Raw genomic sequence first — 25,409 nt, forward strand, 5'->3', positions numbered from 1 at the left:
AGTGTATTAAAGACACGGCAAAAAAGAAATTACAATACGTCACATTTTATTTGTTTTTATGCAACAACTGTGATCCCTTATGGTTGCAAACAGCTGGCTACAGAAATTTATAGACGGCTCTGAAAAGGTCTTCACAGTTGCCATGCCTTGGATTTCATTTGACAATAATTTACAGAAATTGAACAAATATATGTAAATATGCCCTTTAGACTAAGAAACTAGCTGCGTTTCCATTGTCGTTTGCGCTAGGATTTAGTTGTTGCTTTGGAAACACTTTTTCCGCATCACATGAGCCATGTGATCAACAACCGGATGTTACTACTGGTGGAGTCGACAAAGAAGATGACAGGAAGTGATAGGAGGAGGATGGAGCGGCATGGTTTTTAATGACTTGTCGGGTGAAAATCGTGATTTTTAATTATGTTTCTTATTTAATGGAAACATTGTAATTGCAAAATTGCATTTTTATCTAAATATCGACAAAGTTTTGCACATTTGTAATGGAAACGCAGCTACTGAGGAATGTCTGCTATCAATTTGGCTAACAACACAACAGATGAGAAATTATCACAAGTAATCTACCAGAAAGACAAAAAAATTACCTGACGAGAGATATATTGCTAAAAATCTGCATTATTCTAATTACACAATGCTGCTGTAAAATCAGCAACATTCTCATATATATATATATATATGCATATAAAAAAAGAAAAAATTATAAAAAGACGTGCCACACATCTGTATATCCAAACATACACAACTAAAAAATAGATTCAGAGTATGAAAGAGGAGATTTAAGCTTGTGAAGGTGCAATTTATAACCACTGTGACAAACCTCTGCAACATCTGGACTCGGTAATCAACGTTCTGCACACTGGAGGCAGGTCCGGTGTCAGAAACTGGACTTCAGGTATCTTTACATGCAAATTTCTTTATTGACACGCCAGCCTGCCTGTTTGTCCAGTCGGCTTGTGGGAGAGGAGTGTGTGTGTGTGTGTGTGTGTGTGTGTGTCTGAGGGATGCGGCAGAAACTTAAATCCTTCCCTGCTTGGCGTCTCCGATGGCGCCCCACACATCAAAGACGAACTCGTCGGGAAAGGCGAAGTCTCCGAGGGACTCGTCTAGAGCCATGGCGAACTCGTCGGGGTTCTTCTTGTCGCGGCCGACTTCAACCATCGTAGCAGCTGGAGAGAGGCAGGAAAAAAAAACTAAAATTACAGATGTTTCAGAAAACTGGATCAAAAAATGTGTTTTTGTCAGGAAGCTATGTCTTGACGACATGGTTGAAAAATGTATCACGATACAAGAGTTTCATATTAGTCGATATTGATAATTATTGATTAGTTTTTGGTTTTGAATATCTTAAATGCTGCCAAACTGGTAGGGCTACCTTTCCCGTTTTATCCAGTTTTCACTCCCAACCAGTTGTTTTTTATTTTTAAGCAGAAACCTAAAACTGCTGCTGTTACTCAACAGCGTGTTGCTAGGTAACCACAGAATGAGTGAGTTGCTAGGTAACCAAAGAGCGAGCGAGTCAGTTGATCCCACCAACCTTTTGATTGAGCGGCTAAAGCCTTTCCCCTACCTACATCTCCCAGAATGCTGTGCAGTTCTGGATCAGATTTCAGTGAAAATACTGAATATTCAACCAGATATATTATCTATTGATACTGATCATGTGTCTATTATGATATATTGTTATTGATTTATCGTCCAGCCCTACAGGAAGTTCAAACCAAGGTTATCATAGTTAACTAAAACAGAAGAACAAAAACTGAAATTGAGAAAATGTTTTAGTTAACTGAAATAGTGGGGAAAAACTACAACTTGAACTTTATTATGCGTTTATAAAACTAAGTAAAAGATACTGGAATTACAGATATATTCTTCATTTTCGTGTTTATGAATGTATCTATTAGCCTTTCAAACTGATGTGAAATTGATTTTTTCTTTTTTTGCAATAATCTGCAAAAGCTTGGGAGAAAATACTCGTCAGTTGGTTGTTCAGCAATAATACAAAATATGTTTTGAAAATGGTATCTTCTGCCGAGTACATAATCACAATACTTCTTTGAACTCTGCACCTAAAAATTAACTATGAAAAAACTAAAACTACCACTATAACAAACACTAAACTGAAAATAAACAATATTTAACCAATAAAAACTACAAAATGCACCCTAAAAACAAATTAAATCTAACTGAAATAGACAAAAAGAGACAACGAAATAAAACTATACTGAAAACTCTAAACTATTATCACGCTGGTTGAAGTGGGCAAAGATCACCACTGATGGGGCTGGTGAGCAGTGGAGCAGCAAAAGCCAATGAGGTGGATTAGCTGTGCTTGTTAACAATTCATGCTGTAATTCTGGACATGTTACATTTGAATGTTGTTTTTGCTCACCAGATGTTGAGCTGTTAGCGTGTATGATGCTCATGAGATTGTTGTACAGCAACAATTTTCAGTCAGAGGCCTCTACAAATTCGCTGCAAGACTGACTGCTACCTGAGATCCATCACCATTCACCACAACTCTTGTGTGATATGAGTTTTGACATTTAATTTCTCTTGTTGATCAAGTATTTTTGAATTGAATTAATAATAATAGTGAAAAAATGAGTTACATTTTTAATATTTTAAACAGGATACTGAGAATAACTTCTTTAGGAGGAGTAATTTTAAATTCATGAGCTAATAAAACATTTTCTTACCAAGCTCGGTGTCTCTGATCCCCATGTAGCTCTCCAGGAGGTCGTCTACTTTCTTTATTGCTTTCTCATCAAATTCTGTCGGCTGCAAAACAAGAACAGTTTAGAATATTTTTGTCCAGTTTCCTTGAAGGCACAAGTGAAGTAGTAAAACGGGGTAGAAAGTCTCAGCTGTGTTATTTTTAAAGGAATACACTCACGCAGCTCCCATTTATGAAGATGACAAACAAAAAAGGTTAATTTCCAACCTATAATTTAAATGTTTTTCTTAAATTTTTCTTCATATAGAAATGGGTCACTTTTAAGGTATTGTTCAACATCGTTTATTCAGACATGCCATGTTAAAAAGAGCAAGACATCTGGTAAAGACGTGTAAAAAAAATTTTTTATTTAATGTCTTTAAATGCAGTAACTTAATCTCCGACAAAAAAAAAGTTTTTGTTTTTTATTTGCCAGTTTATGGCCTCATAAACTCTAAAAACGCAGTGAGGTTATTTATTTTTTCATAATAGGATATTTTTCACACTATGTATTTAAAATTTGAACGACTGGATTTTGCTGTGATTATGCTGCTTCAATAAAATATTAATTTATTTTTAACAGGATGCAAAAGAGCAAAAGGAATAGTTATAAAACATTAAAAGACAAAGCTAGATATAACATGATGTTAATTGCACTACAGTAACAGTGCTGCAATTATCAAGTCAAGAAATTATCCCCTTTCAGAGCCGTTGTTATAGTTTATATTTTGGCGAAGATTTCCATAAAACATTGTTAAAAAACCATAGTGGATGGAAGTAGCTAAAAATCCAAATCTGAAGTAAAGATCACAGTTTTTATTTCCTGAAATATCACTATTTTCTAATTTATTTAGACATTTTTTCCAGCAGCTGCTTATTTACATTTTCCGTTTTGATAATTTGCCCATCATTTCGCTGCTGATACACCTGAATTCCCCCACTAAGGAACAATGAAGGTTATTTCTGTCTCTACAAACATTTCATCTAGTTCAGAGGCGAGTAGAGACAAAAATTATACTCAAGTTACAGTAGTTTTACTTTGACATATTTTTACTCAAATAAAAGTAAAGAAAAAGTTAAAAGTCTACTCAAGTACTGAGTAAATGATCAAATTATCAGTCATTTAATATTTAAAAATTACATAATCAGATGGACCAAATTAACATGTTGAGTGGAATTGTTTCACATTTTAAGGACAAAAAATAACAAAATCAGGCAAAAGAAAAATTTTCCAAATCACTTTCTTTCAATAAAAACCTTATGACAATTTAACCCAAACTGCAGGCGTGTGTCTGTGTCTGGTGAATTTTGGTTAAAACCATGTCTCATCATTCAGTGGGAAGAAAATCCAAAAATCTTACTCGGATAAGACTTATGAGTAGCAATACTTCAAAATAAAATTACTCAAGTACAAGTAAAAGAACACAGTGTAATAAAATATTCCTAGAAGTATATTTTAAAAAATAGTTACTCATGTAAATGTAACTTGTTACTACCCAACTTTGTCTGAAACTAAATTACACCAATAATGACAAATCTTTATTATCAGGCATCAGATTAAAAGGGGCTTAATACAAATGCAACATTAACTTTTTTAATATAAACCCCCCCACAAAAGAAACAAGTTTTTAGTTGACAAAATGGGAAAATGTTTGAGAAATCTCCTAAAAGTAAATTTTTTATAAAGTTACTCAAGTAAAAGTAATTGAGTAAATGTAACTCGTTATTAACCAACTGATCTATTTGATATATAAGCCACACAGTTTAGAAAGCATCATTCATCTACTTCATAACACAATCCGACATCAGAACGTCAAATCCGTGGAACAAGCGGAATAATTCATTGAGACATTCACACCAGAGCTCAGCCGTCACCCACCGACTGAGGAAACTTCAGACATAAATATTCAGAGCAGCCTTTTAAATCGCAGTGAATCATCTAATCACTGTGTGATGGTTACATAAGGATAAAATAGACAGAGATGAGGATGAAATACCTCGTCCTCCACTGTGGCTGGACCTTTGGAGCGAAGTCTCAGCGTGCTCCTCCCCGTGCCGATCTTATTGTCGTTGCCCGGCTTGCCGCCCTTTGACCTGGGCTCGAGCATTTCTGTCAAAGTGGAAAAGTGTTAAGAAAAAAAAAATTTTTCTGTAAACTTCTTTCTTAGTCTGTGACTAAGATGTGAGTCATTAAATGCCAAACACCTGGTCACTTTTTATTTATAACTGCTGAGCAACATTGAACACTGCTGACTAAAAAGAAATTATCTGGCATTTACCTCTAAAATATTATACTATAAGGATAAAATCTTGTCATACTTTTAAGGAATCCTTTATATAATAAGTATAAAAACTATTCGGCTTCACAAGGTGGTGTTTGCTGTTTAGTTTATAATCATTGTGGTTCTCATTAAATAGCAAATTTGCTTGAGAAATTAAACAAAAGTTCAAATGATCAATCAATTATTCTGTGACATCACAACAGTCCAATCAATCAATAAATACCCGAAACGATCTGCAGATCATATCTATAGTATCTATTAGGGTTGAAACGATTAATTGATTATTGAGATCATCGTTAACTAATTTAGTAATCGATTAATCTCAAACTCAAAAACAGGCAATTTCCTGAAAAAACTGCATATTTGGAGAGGTAATAAGGCCTCTATAATTTTTATTATTAATAATTAATTTTGCATTTCAGGCAACAATATAATATAATATTTTCTTGTTTTAAAAAACTAATTGAATTGGATAATTTTTGCATCTTTTAATGTGAAAAAAAAGCTTAATTTTTGTATCCAATTAATCGATTAATCGTCAAGATAACCAATAACGTAGTTCCAACCTATGAAAATGGTGCTTAAAACTTCAAAGAGTAATAGAAGGTCATTTAAAATGAAAATTGAATCTTGCATCTTGGAAATGTCCGTTTCGAACTCACCAAAAGCCTTCATGGGCTCGATCAGTTTGAGGGTGAAGGTCGTGTTTCTGGGAAGGTCTTTGAGCATGCGGGCGACCTCGTAGTGCCGCGTCCCGACGATGTTGCGTCCGTTGATGCACTCTATGTGGTCGCCCACGCAGATCACCTTCACCTCGTCTGCAACGCTGCCTTCTCGGATTCGCTGCCGTGCAGGCAGAGGAAGGGCAGATTAGCAACAAATGTGACTACAAGACACTAAAAACAATTCACAATGTATAACTTTAGTTTTTCTACAATGCAAACAGGCTCAACTATGTACATACTCATCTACATTTGGATAAATGTTCTCAGGAAGTTGCAGAGAAAAGTTTTGTTCAACTTTCTAGCATAAATTTCGCTGGATATTAGATCATAGTTTTTACTAGAAACAGTGAAGCTCTTTAAAATCTTCTTGTTTTCTGGCATGGACTCAGTTTTTTACAACACCCCACACATTCTCAAACATGTTCAAATTTAACATTATCATCTTCCAATGGTGCACACATTTCTGTTAATAGCTTAGCTAATTTTTCATTAAGCGCTTTTGCCCTTTTTCACTAACTGAAAATGTTTATCGCACTTAGCTTCCCCTAAATTAATTTTCCTGATGAATTCTAAAGTGCTAATTTACTTAGCTGTTTTGCGAGCTTTCAGTTAACTAAAGTTCAACATCTATGTTGAAGTTTTGGTCATCCACTGTTCAGTTAGATGCTCTTATTTTGAAGTTCCATTTCCTATCCTCACACTGAAAAAACACTAAATCTTACCAAGTATTTTGGTCTAGTTTCTAGTTTACATATCTTAGTGAACTTGAAATAAGAAAACTAACTGACAAGTAACTTTTAAGCAAGATTTATTAACTTGTTTAGAGTCAATAATTCCTTAGTATTGATGAAAAAGTACTAGTATCACTGGCAGATTATTTCACTTACAACATGGGAAAAATATCTTGTTACATGTTCAATAATCTGCCAGTGGAATTGGTATCTTTTCACCAATATTAAGAAATTATAAGTTAGCTTTGTCTTCTTTCAAGTGCACCAAGATATTTGCACTATAAACTAGACTAGGTAAGATTTTGCATTTTTGCAGTGCATTCTCCACCAGTGCAGCAAACGACATTCTGCACCCACAATGCATCTCTGTAGAAGTTGTAATATTTATACAGTAAACAGTTTAAAATCTACTGATGTCCTGAGTTAGCAAAACTAAACAACTATAAAACTAAACACATGAGTGGAAGGTTTGTTACAAAGAATCGCTTCCTGAAGTGCAACCTTTCAGGTAAGTGTGTAGTAACAACTTTGACCCTGGTGAGGGCGACGTACTGTGTTGCAACATGTCTGGTTGAAGTTAGCGCTTTAGCTTAATACAACGCTGGTGTAGCACTTTAGCATTAGTGGAACTAATGTTTATGATTAGTGCTTTAGTGTTAGCAACTAAATTTCTTAGCTAGCGGTGTACACCACCAGCTATCCATTAAAAATGTTGTTTTCTCGCGATCAGAATCCAACTGAAAAACCAAAATGAATCCAACTTTCAAACATTTGACCCAAACTGTTCAGCTCAACAGAAATTAAATTGGTTAGGATGTCCAGAAACAAACCAGGAATCTCCAAGATTCAGGCCCATAATAAACTAAAACCTGCTGGCCAACAAAATAAAAAAAGAAGTATGTTTTTAATATAAGATTTCCAATGGGAATCTAAACATCTGAATCTGAATATTCCTTCATTTTTTCTAACTGGATGTGTTTAGATGATTTTCATACACAAGTGATGAAGTTATAATGTCCAGAAAGCAAAAGTAGACTTAGACATGTCAAACATCACTCTTATCAGAAAAACTGAGATTAATGAACTAAAAGGTTGAAGTGAGGAATTTGAGGTCATGTTCGGTTTTTACAGGAATAGATAATACAGAAATAAATTAGAGGCTGGAGGAATGCTGCTTTTACTAACAAATGATGACCTGCCGGTCCAGCCGCAGAGGAGAGAGATGAATCAGCAAAGAAATGAGGTTTTGGCTCTTAAATATATCTAAAATTACAAGAAGAAAATCTTTGAAGCAGAATGTAAAGTTTTGTATGAAAAAGGATTGTTCAGTGGTTCTAAGCCTCAAAAGAAAAAAAGGATGAAGAAGAAAGGATTAAAATAGAACCAAGAAAAGGGTGACAGGAAGAACAAACAAAAGGTCAAAGAACAAAAGAAAAATGGACAAAAGACAAAGGAACAAAAGAAAGAACAAAAATGAAGAAAGGAAGTAAAAGAAAGAAAAAAATAAAAGAAAGAAGGAATGAAAGAAAGGACAAAAGTAAAAAACAAAAGAACAAAAGAAAACAAAAGTACAAATAAGAGAAAAAAAGAACAACAGAAAAGCCAAAATGAAGAAATACGAAAGGGCTAAAATGGACGAAAGGAAAAAATAAGATATGACAGAAGGAAGAACGAAGGAAAGAAAGTACTTATGGAACACGTAAAAAAGAAGAATGAAAAAGAAATAGAGGAAAAAAGAACATAAGAAAGTAAAGAAAGAATGAAACAAAATAAAGAAAGGACAAAAGAATGAAACAGGATGAAGAATCAAAAGGACCAAAAAAAATGAAAAAAGAGACACAAGGAAGAATGTAGAAACTGAAGAAAATATAAAAGGAGCAAACAGAAGAAATGAAGAACTAAAAAAATGCAAAACGACAAACAAAAGAACAAAAGAAAGAAGGAATGAACGAATGAAAAGACTCCTAGAGATCCTGCAAAGATAAGCGGGTTTAGGCAAAGGCTGAAAGTTTCTACAAATGTCACAGAAAGATGTTAGGTATTAAATGTGCAACCCTCATAACTTCATGCATAAAGTTTAAATATTAAGCAATGTTTTAAATATGAAGGTAATAAAGCATATTACCTTCATATTAATAAAGCAAGCACAGCATATTGTTTTTGTCTTCAGGTTGCAAACTGTGCACTGTTATATCATTTTCTACACAAATTCAAACATTTCCCTAAATAAAACCTATAAACAAAATAGTTTTTTTCTGCAATTTAATAAACAGATATTGTAAAAATACAGACAGTCTTGTTAGATTGTATTCAAAAAACAAGTTATTCATATTTCTCATGTTACAACTCAACGTCCGTGTCCTGTAATCGTCCCTGTCAATGTATCAGACTGTGGAGCTGCAGTGCAGCAGCAGCAGCACATGATGTCGCATGTGAGCAGATTGATCCCACCGATAAAACCATTACACAAGGAGACACATCACAATGCATTATGACTCACAACACATAAAGGTTTGAAAAGCTACCAGAAGAAAGAAACAAGTTGGTCGAGACCAGAGATATCAGGACTGTATTACTAAATCAGATAAGAGCTTGAGTTTTAGATTTTAACTGTTTCATAATTACATTTTTGAGAAACACAGTCAGGTCATATCAGAATAGAGAGGACCGGATGAAGACACTGTTGTCTAAAATACTTAAAAGTACACTGCAATGTACAGAGATTCTGCTGTTTTATGTTTGTTTTAGGACAGGCAGGAAGAAGCTTCTTAACATCAAAGTCGAATTAAGTTTAAAGACATCAGAAAAAAATACATTCATGTCATTTCTTCTTATTTTACCATTTTAAAAATGACAAATATGCAGCCTGTTTCTTATGTTACTATAAAAACCCTATTTGATATAAGATTGTGATAGCTTATCAGTCATTGTCTGGAATCAATAATATAATGATTAACATAAAGGTACCAGCATAATGACTTGTCTAACAGGATAATAAATAGGGATGCAAAAATGGGTTGGTTAACACAATCTGCACAATCACAGATGGTGCTTTCACATGTCTCCAACGTCTCGTTTGCAACAAAAAGGTTTTCTTCTTACCTTTATAAAGGCATAGCCTGCTCCATTGTCCGTTATGGTGAGGCCCAGGGCGTCTTCAGACTTGTACACTTCCACCTCCTTTTTGATCCCCTTAATGTGGGCAAAGATGAAATCCTCCAGACCGATCTGCCCCCCCAGCAGCTTCTCCATGTCAATCTTGTGGGTGTTGAGGGTACAGAACAGGATCTGTGAAGATGCAAGGTGTAGGTTGGTGATGATTTAACCAATATCCCAACAAAAAAGAGGATTCTGCTTTTATTACTGCAAAGTTATTATGTCATTTGTTATTTGTCATATTATGTCAAAGTTATTATGTGGTCTACAATCCTCCAGCACCATCGCCAAGGGGGGAAACATCCTTCCCTTCTGTGCGAGGAATGTGAAAGTCTGCCTTCACACCTTTGTAACTGAAATATCCTCTCAAGGTAGTGAGACAAGAGAAATCTGATCAGTGCAAACACGATACAGAAAATTCAAACACTGAAACCCCAGGAGGAAAGCGTTGTAAATCATTTATCATTGAGCTAACTCATCTGCAGAATCAAGTTCTAGATGTTTTGTGACTTTTTCAACCAACTATGGGAAAATCTGAGCCAAACTGGATTTACTAAAGAGCTGATTTCTGAGGGAAACACACAAAAATTAAGAGTTATTTTCTGATTTCATGGTAGAATGAACAAACAGTGTGCTCCAATCGAGCCTTGACAGCAAGGCCTGCGTTGCTTGTGTACCAACAGGCGTTGCTCATGCACGCATTAGCTAGCATGGCCTTGTCCGTTGCCTTGGGCTACCAGACTATAAAGAATAGGATTAAAAACAGAGGGAGGCCACTGCTGAGAGAGAGAAACTAAAAAAGGGAGTGATATAAAAAGGGGAGGATGTAGAAGCCTCATTCCGCCAATTTGTCTCCACTTAGGTCAGGGTATTACCAAAGAGACACCTACGCTCGGCTACCAAAGCTGCATTAAACTCCTTTTCTACGGTCCTGCTCGGCCGCTTCATGTCACACATTGCAGAGAAAGCCTCTGCTCCAACACTTGACTCACAAGAACAGCTACTGCACCTCCCACGACCTGTGGCACGGAGCAAACACAACACCCTGAGAACCGCATGGCAGAAGGGCAAATCAGAGGGAGATTCGTTGCAATCTGTTCAGCATGTAACCCCGGTACTGAACACATGCAAAAAGAAAAAACAACAAACTGAAATATGTTTAAATATGACCCTTAAGCAACTGCTGATGCATGGATTTATATAAATGCAGAAATGTAAAAAAAGTAATTGGTATAATAATCGATTACTAAAATAATCATTAGCTTCATCCCTACTCAAGTATTTCCTTCCATTTTATATCAATTCAAATTTAAGGTAGGTTTAAACAAATGATAAACAAACCACACAGAAAAGTAAGGGCTAAAACGATTAATCGGATTTAATCAATTTAAAAAAAAATAATTCTCAACTAAATTAGTAATCGATTCCTCATTAACTGAAGTATACAGACTTTTAAAAATGCCATTTGCTGGGCGTGCCGTGGTGGCGTAGGGGTTAGCGCGACCCATATTTGGAGGCCTTGAGTCCTCGACGCGGCCGTCGAGGGTTCGACTCCCGGACCCGACGATATTTGCCGCATGTCTTCCCCCCTTTCCTTCCCTGTTTCCTGTCAGCCTACTGTCACATAAGGGACACTAGAGCCCACAAAAGACCCCCTGGAGAGGTAAAAAAAAAAAAAATGCCATTTGCTAGAAGAACAACATATTAAGAGCAGTAATTAAGTCAAAACTATATAAAGAAGATTTACATTTTGCATTTATGTTTCTAAATATGTTCTATGCAGAACATACTCTAAAGCAATGCTGTGTTATTGCATTTTAGCCAATAAAATTGTACTTTAAGGGCCTAAATGTAAACAAACCACACTTGCACACAGCTTTTCTCCTGTGTGTACAATAAAAAGTAAATTAAAGCAGTGGAGGAAGCAAACAAAAAATATGCTGACACATTTAGGCAAATGATAATGCAATCATTTACCTACGTCAACAAAGGCAAATCACCTGCAGGTTCTCCATGTTTAACTAGTTTCAGCAAGGCCTTCACAACATTATAAAGCTTTCCAATGGCAATATTATTGTTAAAAAGCTACGAAGACAATTGTTGTGGTCAAAAATTGCTATGACGGTGATATCAGATTAACAGGTTATCAGAAACAGATTAACGTCACATTTAATTTATTTTCATATCTTCTTATGAGAAAAGAAAGAAAATGAAAATCCAAATCTGGGTTCCATATTAATTTAAAATACACTTTACAGATTAAATAACTGAAGGTCACATTTCTCCAAAGAGTGAGTTGAATCCCTGAACTTAAGCTTTAATAAAATATATTTTTCCTTAATGTAGGTAAAAAAAATAAATAAAAAATTGGACGTTTTTCAAGCAGTAATGTTGCAATCAAAGCGACTCTCTCCTTTAAGTCTCCACCCACACACACTCAGGGATCACTTTTCCTTCCTGTGAAGACAGGTAAGACGAGACGAACGACGCACCTCCCTCTGAAATTTACTCTGCACTTAAACCATGTTGACTTCAATCTCAAGAAACCTGTTTCTTACGCACCAACAACTCCTGTTCATCTACCTCCTTAAATGAGACAAAACAGGAACAAGAGGCAGACAGCAGAAACATTACATAGGTTCTGGAGTTTATGATTTAATCACACCAATAAAAATCTAATAATTTATTTTGCAATATCTTTAACTGCTCTGCCAAACCAATATTTTAAGCTGAACTGTTAAAGATGAACAGTTCTCAATTTGCTGCTTGTCATTTTATAGATTTTGGAAACAAAAGGTGACACTGTAGCAAAAACACCCACAAGTTGAGCTCAAGCAGCTGCTAAGTGTTTTGAGTGTTGCAGTTACCGGTCTATTAAAGATCGTCCTGCTGCTAACACTTGACCTTTCTTCTGTTTGTTATGTAAAAATAATAATCTTGACAGAAAAGTTTCAAATGCTAGTTTTGTACCAGTAATGCAGTCATATTGTGCCGCAGCTAAGCGTTATCAAACGTCATCATTGTTTGTCCATTTAAATATTAATATTAGGCTGTGTAAAATACCATTTTATAATATTCTATCAATTATTCTGGTGATTAATCAAGTAATCGGATAAAATTGTTTAATATTTTTCATTTAAGCACAAGTTTATTTTATTCAATATTAGAAATGTATAAGAAAATGCAAAAAAAATACATTTTTCAAATAAGAAAACATTTTATTGCCTAAAATGCAAAAACAAAAACTCAATTTCTTTATTGGATTCTTGATCATTTGTAATAAACGATGCATTATCAACCCTTTCTGCCTGACTTACCATCAATACAGTGTAGGTCTGATCTATTCATTACTTTTTTATTAATATTTGATAACAAAAGGAGAAATCTGTACTGCTATAACAGCAATAAAATCATTCCTATAATTTCAGACCTGGACATTTTAACTTTTAATATGCAGGCGAGTTAATATTACTTCCAGTCAGAAGAAACTCATTGGTATAATCTAAAATATTGCAACCTAAATCTGGATAGAGTATGAATACTTTTGTGCTTAGTATACTGCCCTGAAAAACAACTCAAATACAAACATTCATCTCCATGATTATAAGTATAAAAATACTGATGTACTGTTACTGAGACTGGTAGTTTTAATAGTTAACAGGAAATGCTGATGTGAGCTGTACGTTTTCACCCAGAAAAAATGTTTGTCAGCATGTAAGACTGGGCAATCATTTGCCAAACTGCGGATGTGACACAGACGAACAGGTACGACAATGAGTTTCCTAAAGGTGGTTCCCTGATCTGGGCTAAAATCCTGTTTCTGATTAACTGAAACTATAAATCAGTCAGTTTATTAAGTTAACTAATCAAGAATAAGATATACCATTTATCAAGACGAAAAACAAGCAGTACACACATATTTTTATAATAAAAAGTGATTTAAAAATAACAAAAAATGTCCAACAACCAAATCCAGAATAAGTAAAAAGTTACTCATTTTATCAATCCTCTCTCATTTATTTTTTAAAAACATACTGTTGAGTAGTAGTTAGTTACATTTACTTTGAAGAGTATTTTTTGCTGCACTGCTCTCTTTACTTTTACTTCAGTAACTTTATTATGAAGTATTTCTACTCTTACTTGAGTAAAAGTTCTGGATTTTCTACCCAATGAATGAAAAACTAAAATGTTTTAACCAGAAATTCACTAGACTGAGAAACACCTGCAGTTTTTATTAAAGCTTCGTATGTTTTTTGTTGAAAGAAACTGAACTGGAAACATTTTATTTTGAACTGATTTTGTTATTTTTTGCTGTTTATACGAGTTATTGTCAACATTTTATATGTTATATGTTTGGTCTATCTGATGGTATAATTTGTAAATATTAAATGATTGATAATTTGATCAGTTACTCAGCATTTGAATGAACTTTTTACCAAATACTTGAGTGACTTCTTGGACGGCTTTTTTTTACTTTTACTTTAATAAAAATATGTTGAAATAGTACTACTTTCACTTTGGAAAATTGTTGGCTACTCTACTGACTTTTGCCAGCACTTGCAGAAATATGTCCTGAAAGATGGTGGCAGCTATAATAATGCATCTCTGATATGAAGATAACAGAATAAAATCAGACCAGAACAACCAGAAAAAAACCATAAATAAAGAAGAAAGCAAAATGTAATATTTACTTCTGCTTCCTGATGAATTATTGATTTAAAAGTGAAAATATTTCCTTGAACAAAAAGACCAAAGATGATTAATTTCTCTGTTTACCTGAGGTTGAGCCCTATTCTCACATCGCCACACCCAGAAGGTGACAACACTGACTTTCTGTTTCAGATTGTTTGCTTCAGCTGAATCTGCTTTCTATGTAGAGAGCAATCAAAACCATGTGCTACTTTCCAAACCTGTTTCGCCTAAACAATGACCTACATCAATTACGCCAGACTCCAGTCGGCCTTTAACACACTTTTTCATGTTCCCTGTATTAGAATATAGAAATGCACCAATCAGGCTTTTCTTGGCCTAAACCAATTTCCAGTTCATCTTCAGGTTTTACAAGCAATTTAGATTTTGACTGATTCCAGTTTTTATTTCAAAAGATTTTAAGTTTATTTTTATGGAAGAAGTAGTTTTGAATCCAACAGAAAATGAAGTGAATACAAGTAAGGGTGCACTGATTACTTAAGTTTCAGATCAGTGAAACTTATCCACCGATCTCATCTGGCTCCATGAAGGTCTGAGAAATCAGAAGCTCTTCCCTTTTGCTCTGCAATGAGCGAGGGTCGACTGACAGACCACTCTGTCGACTTAGCAACTTTCTTGCTATATTTAGCAACTTTAAGACAAAAAAAATGAGTAAATAAATAAAAATGAGTATCGGCCAAAATCAGAATTGGCAAATCAGGCTTTTTAAATATTGGTGATCAGCCAGAAAACTGCAAACTGTGCCCTCCTAAATACAAGATTATCTAAATTTACGTACCTCAGCATATATAGCTGACATTTACAAGATATTTATCGAGTTCAGAAAAGTAAATGCTCCTGGTTAATGTTGGTATAGACAGAACATGTTTTTTTTTCTTTTTAAGTCCTTATTAATTTAATGAAAAATAAAAAATAAATAAGTCGGATTCAGATTTTTTTAATGTTCAGTTGTCCTATGGTCAAATGTTCAAATACGTTAAGTAACAACTGATAAGAACAAAACCAATAGGCAGGTTAATAAAACACTGACATAACAGCTTATCTATGCAAGACGGAAAGTTAGATAACTTTTATTTCCTCATAACAAACCTTATACAGTATTATTACTATTAATGTTGTTACAAATTTGTTTTTAAAAACAAAATAACTGCTTTTGTGTGAAACTTTATTCTTGATGCTGCTGTGGAACCTTCATTTCCCAATAAATTCTGTTTGATGACATTGTTTTACATTTCTACCATTAACAGCTTCATAAGAATCTTCTGTTTAGCTTTTACACAGTTACTCAGTTAAAATACAATTTGATTTTGTTTAAGATCCAACAACTAATAGCTCAAATATATCCATAGTAAAACTCAAATGTTCAGAAGAGAAAAGTAATCAGTAAGTATATTAGTAACAAAATATCCACACGGCAGGGGAGTAACTAGTTACATTTACTCAAGTAGCTTTTTTGAAAACACTTTTAGGAGTATTTTTACTACACTGTACTTTTTACTTTTATTTGAGTAATTTTGCTGTGAAGTATTTTTACTCTTAGCTGAGTAAAATTTCTGATTTTCTTTTACCCACTGAATGAAAAACAAACATGTTTTAACCAAAAATTTGCCAGACAGACACACACCTGCAGTTTTTGTTAAAGTTTTATACGTTTTTAATTGAAAGAAACTGATTTGGAAAATTTTTTATTTTGCCTGATTTTGTTCTTTTTTTGTTACTTACATAAATTATTGTCATTGTGGTTCTTAAAAAACATGAATTTCCACTTATATTTATATTTTGGTCCATTTGATTCTGTAATGTTTAAACATCAAATGATTGATAATTTGATCAGTTACTCAGTATTGGAGTAGACATTTTACCAAACCTTACTTGAGTAATTTCTTGGATGCCTGCTTGTTACTTTTACTTTAATAAAGTACTAGTGCTATTCTTACTTGAGTACAACCTTTTGGGTAATGACTAAACATCTTGTTGTTATAAATATGCTGGAAATTAAAAATGGGTAATTTGAGTTTAACCTAAATTAACTTCTTGTTTATTTACATTTCAGGGGGTTTGTTAAAGCAAAAAAACAAAAAACAGGCAGACGCCCAGATGGGATTGTTCAACCTAATCCCCCACAAGCCCCCAGTTAAGAAACGTCTGGCCGGGCTTGCACACGCACAACAATCTGAAATCAGCAAAACAGAAACTAGTTGCAAGCACGGCTCTTTCCAGCAACCACAGCCCAGAAATACAAATGACAGGCAAATAAATTCATGTGTGCTTTCAGGTAACCAGGTGGACAGGAGGCAAAGTCCAAGAGCCACACCTGAAATTCTCCAGCTGTCCGGCCATTAAAACGCAGACCTTGAACTGAGCCACTGCTGCCAAACAACCAGTTTGTCAGAAAATAATTACAACTCTTGATGTGTGTTGATAGAACTGCTGCAGTCTGACTTGCTGCCTTAAAAGGAGAATTGAATAAAAGTTTACCAGTCAGATTTTGGTCACAAAATGTTACAGAGGACAAGTTAGGAACCAAAGTAACATACATTTTATAATATTTTTTAACGTAAATACTGTGAGATTTTTACTCAAGGTTCTCATACCATGGAAATCTCAACACCAAATGGAAAATTTAGATGCATTTATTTTAATTTTACAACTGATTCGTGAAACTACTGGAACAAGCAACCAATGTTTTTTTAAACAAAATCTCCCCAAATTTAATTTTTTTCTCTTTATTTACATTACAGCACTCTATATGTAAAAATAGCACAAAATATCTTAATTGACTGATTTATTTGTTGTTTAATTTTCCATTACCAGCTTGATTTATACTTAATTCATTGCTCACTAGAATGTATTATTGGTAACACTGCCCAGGTTTCCTGTTAGTCCAAACCCAGTGGATAAAAACAGATGTCACAGTCATAATGTTTGATGCTCATTGTGAAACCGTCTTCTCATTTAGTTTTGAGTGCAGACTGAATTTGACAGCTGTGCATAAAATTTCAATAGCTGAAGCTTTAAATTGTATTTTTAATTAACATTTTAATGCCTAGTTAAAATCAATCCCAGCTGATTGAATGTGGATGAGAAAACTCCACTTATAGTCACAGCATGCTAGCATAGCTCTAGCATGTTAGCTCTTTTTGTGGATTTTTGTTCATAATCATTGTACACCATTTGGCTAACAGAGGTCAACATGCATTTTCTAAGAGATGGCATCTGAAAATGTGCATCAGATATTCTTTATAGTTTAATAATAATAATTAAGAAAACAAGAAATCTTCTTTTCATTAAAACCAAATTGCTACTGCTCAATTTGTGTCAACAGGTTTGAAACCTGGATTACCATTTTTAATCCATCTTCATGATGTTTAATTAACCAGTTAATTATAAATCAGTGTTTCTTGTATTTTTGTGCTAGAAATGTGACATTACAGAGAGGCCCAGTTCTCTTAGCTGCTCTACAAATTGGGAAAAACCAGTGAACATTCAATTAAGAAAAAAATTAGGGGTGCACCGATTACAGTTTTCTGGTCGATCGTAGATTACCGATGTTTTAAAAAGTCTAACTTACCGATTCCGATTTTGGCAGATACTATTTTTTTGTCTGAAATATTGCTCAATATATCAAGAAAGTTGCTGAATTGGCAACATTGGGGTGACTATTGTTAAGTGTAAATGTGCAGACATGACCTGGTCGGCCGGTTTGTCAGTCAAACCTCTCTCACGGGAAAAAAGAAAAGTACAGTGGTTGATTTTTAGACCTTTGCCGAGGTTGATAACATCAGAAGATAAGATCAGCTTCACATGCAAAAATGGGCCGGTTCTCCGATCTCCCAAAATTAAGGAAATCGGCACAGATAAATCGGCTGGCCGATAAATCAGTGCACCCCTAGAAAAAATTTGTTGATTTTTATAAGTCAAATAATAATAAACTACATTTATAGCTTTGTTCCTGAAAAACTGAACTTCAGTTTGGAAAAAACCTAGCTTTAAGATGATTTTATCTTCTGTCCAGCGATAATAAAGTCCAGTTCCATCACAGATATGCTGAATGTTGGTGGTGTTTGTGAAGGGAGGAGGCCCGGTGGACAGAGCTGCTTGTCTGGGTCCTCTGGGACGAAAATGTGACGAGTTATCTGGTTAGATTTCAGGCAGGCCCCACTGAGCCGGACACAGGAGACTTCCTGTGCTAAAATCTGTGCAGTCTAACAACAAGCACTATCAGATCTTTCCGAGTTTGTCTCAGGTTTTTAAAAGTCTACATTTGTGGGGAGAAAAGTTACAGGGCGTGCTGCCAAGGGGAAAAGAGCTGAAATAATTCAAATCAGTAATAAGTCATTTTGTAAAAAAAAAAAGTTATTTAATTTTACAGGTTTAGATTTCTCAAACATGGATATCTGTGTCTCCTACTGCTGTATGAGTTTAATAGTCAAATAGCTGCCTGACATAATTAACTAATAATACTGATGGCATGCTGAGATTTGAGCTGTTATTTTTACTCTCCTGCCCACTGGGCAAGTATTACGGCATTACTTAAGCAGGAAATTATTTTCTCTGTGTGCCAAAATGGAAAAACAATCACCACTGATTCCTGTAAATGTAAACGTTCTTCTAGTCTCTGATAGGATTTATAAAACACCCAGTTTACAGCTGCAATAAGATAGTAAAGGATGAAAAATAAGCATCACGGGTGTAAATGAAAAGTGATAAAATGTTTTTTTTTCTTCTTCCCTGTGCTAATTTCATAAATATGCTGCAAAAATCAACTCAAAAATAAATAAAGAGCAATAAAATGCCCAACTTTATACTTAAAGTCTCATTTGATTCAGTTTCAGCATTCACTCTTTATAAATGCATACCTACCATGACTTCTAGTGAATCTACATAGCAGTTCCACCTCTAAGAGACTGACAAAGAATTACATTGTTTAAAGGCATCGGTCAGGATGAGGATAGAAAAAAGGTTCCACAGTAAATATAAACTAAAAGACCAGATGGAAACTGCTCAAATAAAATGCAAAGAAACAGTCAGGAACACTGAAAAAGCTTCAGAACTGTATGCAGAGTACTGGTTGTGTTCACACTACAATAATCTCATATATTCTCCAAAACGCTGAACTACCGAGAACTTTTTAAATCTTCCAAAACCTCGTGGGACAATGTGTTAATATCCGATGAAGCCCAACTTTATTTATTTATTCACAATTTAAGAAGTTAATTTTGGCTTAAAAACAACTTCAGGAAGTGAAAACCTTACCTAGAGTGAAACACGGTAGTGGCTGTATAATGCTCTGGGGTTATTTTCTTCAAATGGATGTAGAGTTTAATAGAAGATGTTATTAATGGATTAAAATACATTGGACCACCGGTACCGAAAGAACAACTTTGGGTAAATGGTATGTTTTTATATTGAAAGACAACATAAAAACATTTATAACCGTTTATCTTAATGGTTGTAACATCAAATATATCTCAATATGCATTAATATACATTAAAATCCTTTTTTGCACTACCACAGAAACCAGTGCTCTGCGTTTTCTCCAGTCTTGGGGTTACAGCCAATCAGCAGCAAAGAAAATGAATGGTGCGCCTTGATTGGTTGCTTTGCAAATGCCAGCCAATCGCATTGTGATTAGGATTGTGCCTAATCGGCTTCCCAAGCTGCCTTTTATTGAACATTTTTGATACTGAAAAGAAATCTGTGTATATGGTAAGTTTTCCATGAATAATCTGAAGTTACAGAAAGACCAGGATGTGCAGTGCCAGTTATTTTTACAGCCTTAAACTTCAGTATCTGCTAGAAAACAGATGAAGATGAAGCAGGATTTCATTTTTCAAAAACATCCAAATCAACATGAAAATGACTGTGTGAAGAAAACTGACAAGAGCCTAGAACTAAGGCTATGTTCACGCTGCAGGTCTTGATGCTAACTTCAGATTTTTTGATGAAATCCAATGTTTTTTGTGTTGTTCATATTAATACTAACCAAACACGACTGCATTTAAACTTCTGAGTGAACAATTTATGATCCTAAGTTGTTGTCATCACACAGCAGCAAATTGTTTACAGAAGTAATAATGGATGGAGTCGTTTATGGATTAATTTTAAGGTTTATTGACATTGGGAGCCAACAGTATCATCACAAGATCATAACAACGTGAAGGACGTTAATAAAAAGAAAGAACAAATAATAGTAATGGCTTTTTATGACGCATTGACTGCAACTTCTGTGGAAAAGTCAGTTTGGAGGTGAAGTCAGAGCCAAGAGTGGTTTGATTGTGATGAGATGCACTTCAGTAACTTCTTTCACAGATCATAATTATAATTTTCAGCCATTGTTTACAACTAGTTTTAATACATTTGGCTTCTTCTGCTGCAGAATTATGACATGTTGCAAATCTTTTATTTCTTTAAGGTGTAATCTTCTGATTTGAAGGCTTATAACACATCCAAACTAATTTTCTTTAATGCTGTTTTAATCATATAATTAGATGGAGCAAATATTTCCCATAAGCAAAAAGATGCTGCTACTTCAAACAACAGAAAACAAAAGTAGCACGAGATTAACGCCAATTAAATATTTTTATGTATAAGCATTTATATGACTAACTAAACTAGAAGTTCAGCAAAGAGCAAGCTGTCAGCTGATATATTTGCAAACTAAAAGCAGAGGGAGTTTTCACTTTTGATGCATTTAAGAGGAATAAAAACTGGATTTTCAAAGCAAATCAATGGAAACAAAGCAGGTTTTGATCATTGTCCAACTGATTGGTGTTGAAACAGTTAATATAAATGGCTGTGAAGGAGGCAATATTTCATCCAGTGGCATAAAATGACATAAAAATTGGATAAAATGCGACATGACCGTACAGACTGCAGATACTTTAAAATCAATAGGATACGTATCTGATTTGGCATTACATATCAAATCAGATCTTTGATGGGTGAAAAAATAAATTAAAAAATTGGAATTGGGTTGTTCTGAATGCTATGAAAAAGTTAAATAAGGATAGTAAAAAGTGGATTTTGGTCCCATTTTCCTGCTTTGTGAACATAACCAAAGTCTATCAAAACATCTGTCTCACAATCTGATTGATTTGAAGAATTTTCTCCAAGTAACTTTTAGTTGCTGTGAGAAAATCTACAAAATAAGACTTAAAGTGAATACTCAGCTGTGAAGACAATGGTTTTCCACCCTATATTCACATTAAAAAGGTGAGTAAACATTTCAAACTCTTCCTTCATTCATCATTTCCTCTAGTCTTCCAATACAACTTGTTCAAAAGTCTTTTGTCACTGTGAGAAGAACAAACTGAGGCAGCTTCAGTAAAACTAGTTCAGGCAGGAAAAGCCTAATGAGCGTGACAAATAGACTCAGTGGAACAAACAGCCATAGAAAAACCGCCGCTGTCCCATTCAGATAAAACAACAAAAAAGAAAAAGAGTTGGGACTCATTAGAGATACATCTAAACAGTCGATGACTTTAAAAAAATGATGCATCACTAGCCAGGTTGTGTGATTCACTGTAAACCAATGCGACTCAGATCTTCATGGTTTCCTGTTCAGATATTTGACATAACAAAACATACCACTCATGCTTGCTTTTCAAAAGAAGAACTTAGATAGTTCAACCTCAAAGGAAAGACACAGAACCTCCTTTTGTTTCCAGGACCTCCATGAACAGCTTTTTTCCCTATTGGAATCTGATGCTGAATAAACACGATAACCACAACTAAATATAGACATGTTTAGTTTGGAAGGTATCCGGTGACGGCATACGGAGAAGGGACAAAGATCACTCTCAGTACTTCAGGTGTAAAAGGTGAGGCAGGCCAGAAAGAGCTGACAAGGCCTGTCTTTGGAGACATGACACAAAGCTGACTTAATGTCCAGCACAGGATCCATTTCTGAGAAGAGCTACATATTAAACTGCATTCTTTCATTGCTTCCTGCAATGTCACAGTAAAAGTTTAGCATTTTTACCAATACCTACACAAACATTTTACTCCTTACCACTAAAACAATGCAAGCATTCCTACATAGATGAACAAAAACTAAATGTAGGCAGTACCAACTAAAATGTGCATTTAACAAATCAAACTATATCAGAGAGAAACATAAAAATCACAACCGACTAGGAATTCAATATTCACATTTAGACAGAATATATCAATCAGATGATAAGTAAGTAATGTTTATCCTTTCTAAATACAATCAGGACTAAAATTACTCAAATAAAATACAAAGAAGCACTCTGTGTAAACTACCAAAAAAAATACACTCAGGTACACATCTCCAGGTAGGTGCTTAAAATGTCACCACCACAAAATCTATAGTCAGCTCATTTCAGCCTACTGAGATATCTTTTATGACGAAAAATAAAAATTTCAGCTCAAAATAAAAGGAATAATATAACAAAAAGAAACAAATGTCTAAATAAAATGTAATCAACAGACATCCAATGCCTTGATTTTCAAATCGGAATGAGAACTACAATCAAAGGAAAGAGGAAGTAAAGTAAAATCTTCAGAAAGTTAAGAGTATACCTATTTAGACATATTAAATCAGAATTACTCAACAACCAGGAAAATAAGCAGACATAAAAATAATGAGTACACATGTATAAAGTAGAAAAAGGTTGGGATTAAATTACCAACCTCCTGCAATACCAGTTACATTTTTCTTATTTAAGGTATGACTTGCTGATTTTGATTTATTTTTTAAGGCTTTGAACACATCCAAACTAATTTTCCTTCCTTCTGTTTTAATCATATAAGTAGATGGAGCAAATATTTCCCATAAACGAAAAAAATTGTGCTGCAAAGTCTTTCTCAACAACAAAAAACAAGAGTAGCAGAAGATTACCAGTAATTATTTTTTTGTGTAATAATTTACATAATTTAACTAGATGTTCAGAAAAGAACATCTAGTATTTCCAGACTAAAAGCAGAGGGAGTTTTCAATTTCAATTATTTAAGAGGAATAAAAATTGGATTTTCAAAGTAAATCAACGGAACGAAGCAGATTTTGATCACTGTCCAACTGACTGGTGTTGAAACATGTAAATGGGTAAATGGGATGGAGGTAATGCTTAATCCACTGGTATAATAGTAAAGCTAGTAAAAGTGAAACAACATGCTAATAACTTTTGGGCAGATTTATATGTCAGGTGTAAAATCCTTTGTGAAAAGGTAACAAGATGTTGAGGGAGTTTGTTTTTTTTTTTTAAATCAAGTAGCAACAGAATCTAAATTAGAGTTTCAAAAATAATAAATATATTGAGGATAATTATTTAAAATCTAATCAATGTAGCAAGATTTATGTAACTAACATTTACCATGAGCTAGAAAGTGCTGTAGGTTTCTAGATCAAGGCAGTATCAACAGAAATGAAATGATTCCAAGATTCTCCCCATTTAAGTATCAAAAACTCAAAAAACTTAATGAAAAAACACGCAGGAAAGCTGAAAAGGTAGGTGTTTTCAAGGTTTGACACATTTAAAAGATGCATAAATCAATCTGTAAGAGTTTAAATCAGCCATTGTTTTAGCAGCTGGTCAGACCACAAAGAAAACAAAAATAGTTATTGACCAGTAACAGCTTCAATCAATGCTTATTCAATAAATAATGGAGAATATTGGGGGGTTTTTTCCCTTTTCTATCTCGTATTGATCTTGTATTGATCAGTGCTTATTGAATTGGTGCATCGCAAGTTTAAAAAAATACTGCTCCGGTGTATAATGGAGGTAAATAATTAATATAACAGCATATGTATGCAGTGACATTTACTAGAGTAATTTTTTTCAGGGTGCGGGGGAGTACTTTCAGGAGTATTTTTACTATGTTGTACTTTTTATTTTTATTTGAGGAATTTCATTATGAAGCATTTCTACTGTTACTTGAGTAAAATTTCTGAAATCTCTACCCATGAATGAAAAACAAACATGGTTTAACCAAAAATCTACCAGACACAGACACACGCCTACCGTTTTTGTTAAAGTTTCAAACGTTTTTTATTGAAGGAAACTGATTTGGAAAAAAAATATTTTGCCTGATTTTGTTACTTGCATCTATTATTGTCATTTTCGTCCTTAAAATACCTAAATTTCCGCTTAACTTTATATTTTAGGTGGTCTGTATGTAATTTTTAAATATTAAATTATTGATAATTTGATCAGTTCTACTCAGTACTTGAGTAGACGTTTTACCAAGTACTTTTTTACTCTAACTTGAGTAATTTCTTGGACTGAAGTCGTGCTACTCTTACTTCCATACAATTATAGGCACTCTGCCCACCTCGTGCTACAGGTGAGTTTGTGTGTTTTTTATTAGTAGTAGTTATTATTATTATTACTTACATCAGGAGGACTGATATTGAACGCCTCTGCTATCTTGCCGTAGAGCTCCTTGACGTTGGTGAATCCCTCGATCCTCCCGGTGGGGCTGCCGTGCGCTAGCTGCGTGTGGAACACCAGCTTGGGCCGCAAGCTGGCAGGTGGAGGCGGGAGCCCCGCTCCGTTCACGGCGGATTTACCCGGGCTCCCGGCACCTGCGTGTCCGCCGCTCAACTCCTCGTTTTCGACTAAGTGCTCCTTCGTCGCCTTGTTTTTCTTCTTCCACGGTCCGTACGGCATGTTTCTGTCGTCGTTTCGAGCCGCCCCGTTTGAAAGACGCCGAAGATGAGGCTGACCTGTTGAGTTCAGAGCCCAACGGTCGGGTTCGTCCTTATTTACTTCCTCCTCAGTGTCCTTCTTCCTCTCTTCCTTCCGCCAACGCTTGTTTTCCCAATCCTCACCTGACTTCTTCTCTTTATTTATTTATTTTTTTCTCTCTTTAAAGTTGAAAATAACCCACACGAAATTTCAACAGGTAAGATAAATCCTGACCGAACCTGCGGACTGCTGCCCAGTCCTCGGCCAACAATAGCTCCTCTGTTTGTGTGTCAGCGTGTTGTGGGACGCAGGCGCAGTGGGAAAAGCTCTGGGTCAGGAGGGCACCTGTGCGCCACAACAGGGACTGGATCCGCCTCAAAACAATTAGTACCACAGTTTACCTTTAACAAAGAGAACAAAC

General features: G+C 34.7%; 1 protein-coding gene across 1 annotated transcript; it reads right to left on the reverse strand.

Annotated features, from left to right (window-relative positions):
- Positions 1 to 29: 29 nt before the first annotated feature.
- On the reverse strand, positions 30 to 25,304 carry gipc2 (GIPC PDZ domain containing family, member 2). Its single transcript, XM_028021433.1, has 6 exons — positions 24,695 to 25,304; positions 9,572 to 9,757; positions 5,676 to 5,856; positions 4,729 to 4,841; positions 2,715 to 2,796; positions 30 to 1,184 (listed from the first exon to the last, which is right to left on the reverse strand). The coding sequence occupies exons 1-6, from the start codon at positions 24,968 to 24,970 to the stop codon at positions 1,033 to 1,035; spliced, it is 990 nt and encodes a 329-aa protein (XP_027877234.1). The 5' UTR covers positions 24,971 to 25,304; the 3' UTR covers positions 30 to 1,032.
- Positions 25,305 to 25,409: the final 105 nt, after the last annotated feature.

The sequence above is a fragment of the Xiphophorus couchianus genome, chromosome 6 (assembly GCF_001444195.1).
Source record: "Xiphophorus couchianus chromosome 6, X_couchianus-1.0, whole genome shotgun sequence".
NCBI classification, from domain to species: domain Eukaryota; kingdom Metazoa; phylum Chordata; class Actinopteri; order Cyprinodontiformes; family Poeciliidae; genus Xiphophorus; species Xiphophorus couchianus.

Excerpts from the sequence above, each read along its gene's own strand:
- gipc2 (XM_028021433.1), bottom strand. The coding sequence starts at position 24,970 with ATGCCGTACGGACCGTGGAAGAAGAAAAACAAGGCGACGAAGGAGCAC. Across the intron at positions 5,857-9,571 it reads CAGGCTATGCCTTTATAAAG|CGAATCCGAGAAGGCAGCGT; the intron begins GTAAGAAGAAAA and ends CCTGCACGGCAG. Across the intron at positions 2,797-4,728 it reads CAGCCACAGTGGAGGACGAG|CCGACAGAATTTGATGAGAA; the intron begins GTATTTCATCCT and ends CTTGTTTTGCAG.